Source organism: Borostomias antarcticus (genome assembly GCF_949987555.1).
Source record: "Borostomias antarcticus genome assembly, chromosome: 5".
Classification (NCBI taxonomy): Eukaryota; Metazoa; Chordata; class Actinopteri; order Stomiiformes; family Stomiidae; genus Borostomias; species Borostomias antarcticus.
In genome coordinates, this window is record NC_140238.1 from 730,559 (window position 1) to 733,058 (window position 2,500).

A 2,500-nucleotide genomic window follows, 5' to 3' on the forward strand; every position below is an offset into this window, starting at 1 on the left:
ATCAATGTTTTTTGGTATCTTTTTTCTTTTCTGCTATTTGCCTCAATGCATGCTGGGAGCGTCCCAAATGCAGCCAGTATGACACTGTAACTAGCGATAGATCATCCCAGGATCATCCACAGATCAACAGACATGTTCCTTCCAGAACAAGTCAAAAGACAATGAAAACAACAACGATGAAACAACAACGATGAAAACAACAGCAGCAGCGTTTGCATTGCAAGTCTATTTGCTGCACCCAGCACAACAAAAAGGGTTTGCGGCCAATCGTCTGTCCCGGGGCAAAGGTCATGACCCCGGTCTGAGCCCGGCTTCGCTTTATAAGGAATGTTGAAGTAAACAACAACGTCTGAAATATTGCAGTTCTATCCGTCTCAGTGCTCGGTCCTCGTAAGCCCCGCCTCTTAAACACACAACTACACAGAATAAGTGTTTCTTTCAAAGTGTCCTCGTTGAGACGTCTCCTTCTTCTGTCTCAGTCCAGCTGTAGAGACAGTCTTCTTCACCCTCTCATCATCAGTACAAATCTGCCGTGTAGGATTAGAAAAGTGCATTTGGTCCATCGGCTCCCGCTAGTGAACAGGTTCAGACGGGGTGTGTTCCTACACCTGGTATATTTAACCACATGGTTGGGTTGCCTTTCACAAGAACATCAGTTTGATATAAAGATGACAGATTCATAAAAATATGTATTCAGGATTGTCATTATTATTAATTTCCAGACCACAGTTGCTTTGAAAAAGTTGAACCAGACAACTCCCTACCTACTGCGTTGTTTTCAAATGAAACATGGAAAACAGTGCGTTAAGTTCCACACCCCGATGAGGATAATTTGCAGGGGACAAAAACATAAAAAATAATAAACATGATCAACATAATACATTTATGAATGAACACATGAATGAATCAATTTGTCAAATGACTTCCTGAATCTTCAGTGTTTGGTTCAACCTTTAGTCAGTGTCATTCGCCCTCCTCTGGCACGGGTTTTCCGACTCGGGCCGATCTTGGTCCGAGCCGAGGGGGCTTGGTGTATTTCCAGGTGTGTTCATATTTCCATCTTAATTCCGTGGAACCCTGTGGGACAGTAGGTTTGAATACGCCTGGTTTCCCCTTCTCTTCCTGTAATGGCGCCCTGTTCCTGTTCTGTCCCTACTCGGTCCGGCGCTGTTCTGGCCCTGTTCTGTTCCTACTCGGTCCGGCCCTGTTCTGTTCCTGTTCTGTTCCTGTTCTGTCCCTACTCGGTCCGGCCCTGTTCTGTTCCTGTTCTGTTCCTGTTCTGTCCCTACTCCGTCCGGCCCTGTTCTGTTCCTGTTCTGTTCCTACTCCGTCAGGTTCTGTTCCCTACGAGCCGGACTGCCTTGGCAAAAGACAACATTTCAGCAGTGAAAATGTAAACTACACAATTTCAAATAGTCCTCCTGTAGTCTAGAAGCCATTTTGAAGCTTGTGCTGTAATGCTCATTCAAATGGGGGTACTGACAGGACAGGAGAGAAAATCCATGACCTCCATGTAAAAACCACACAAACTTGTAATAAACATGTAATACAGTTCAGGTACGTGACAGAGAGAAGCACATCAATACTCCAGCCATCAATGCTATGGCCTCAGTGTGTAGATCCCAGCGGACAGCTGAGTGGGAATTGGCTTGATTCCTTTGAGACACTGAGGTTGGACGACCCACCCAATGAGCCGGTCAGCTGGTCAACAGGCAGGTGAGGATGGGACCACGTCAGAGCGCCAGGGAGGTCGGACATTTTGTAAAATACCAGCACAGGCAATAAATACAGTTCAGAGATGAAAATAAAGTGAGACTTCATCGGCTGTCCGCACTCTGCTTTCACCTGAAATAGTCCTTATGAGGAGAATAAAGTAAACGATAAAAATACGAGTTTGCTCATTTTCATGGTCTTTGTAGTTCTCCATCAAAAAGGTTCGTCAGGAAAATTCTGACCTTCGATGACTGATAACAACAACAATATTTAGTGATTTATTGATTGATCTTTGCACAGTGCAATTATCGTCCCATGGCTTTCAGATAGAAAATAGATCAGTCTGTAGAAAGTAGGAAGTCAGTTGTTTGTCCTCTTCTGACAGCCCGTTATCGGTAAACAGACTTGACGTGGAGGAGGGGTGGCAGGAGGGCAGCACAGGGGCGCACAGTTTAGGGGAGATACAACGAGAGAACCACGAAGAAACGCACGCGAAAAAGACAAGCGACGCTGGCCCTCACCAGTCCCTTTACGTCAACGAGGGAGCAACAACAACAGCTGTGGTTTGACTTGGGTCCGGCGCGAGCATGCTCTGGGTCTTCCTGGACAACAGGGGGCGCTACTCAGCGCTCTCCCTCGGTCCCCAGCCCCTCCCCCAGCGCTGGGCCGGGGCTCAGAGAGCCAGCAGGGTGGGGGAGTTGAGGGCGGAGCTCAGAGAGCCAGCAGGGTGGGGGAGTTGGGGGTGGAGCTCAGAGAGCCAGCAGGGTGGGGGAGTTGAGGGAGTCTG

General features: G+C 47.7%; 1 protein-coding gene across 1 annotated transcript in view; it reads right to left on the reverse strand.

Annotated features, from left to right (window-relative positions):
* Positions 1-2,462: 2,462 nt before the first annotated feature.
* The window catches only part of fosl2 (FOS like 2, AP-1 transcription factor subunit), a gene marked incomplete at its 3' end in the record, with an annotated part of 8,764 nt that continues 8,726 nt past the window's right edge, over positions 2,463-2,500 (reverse strand). The window contains exon 4 of the mRNA XM_084437886.1: positions 2,463-2,500. This exon is cut by the window's right edge and continues 541 nt beyond it. Within this exon, the coding sequence (XP_084294012.1) occupies positions 2,463-2,500 (38 nt within the window).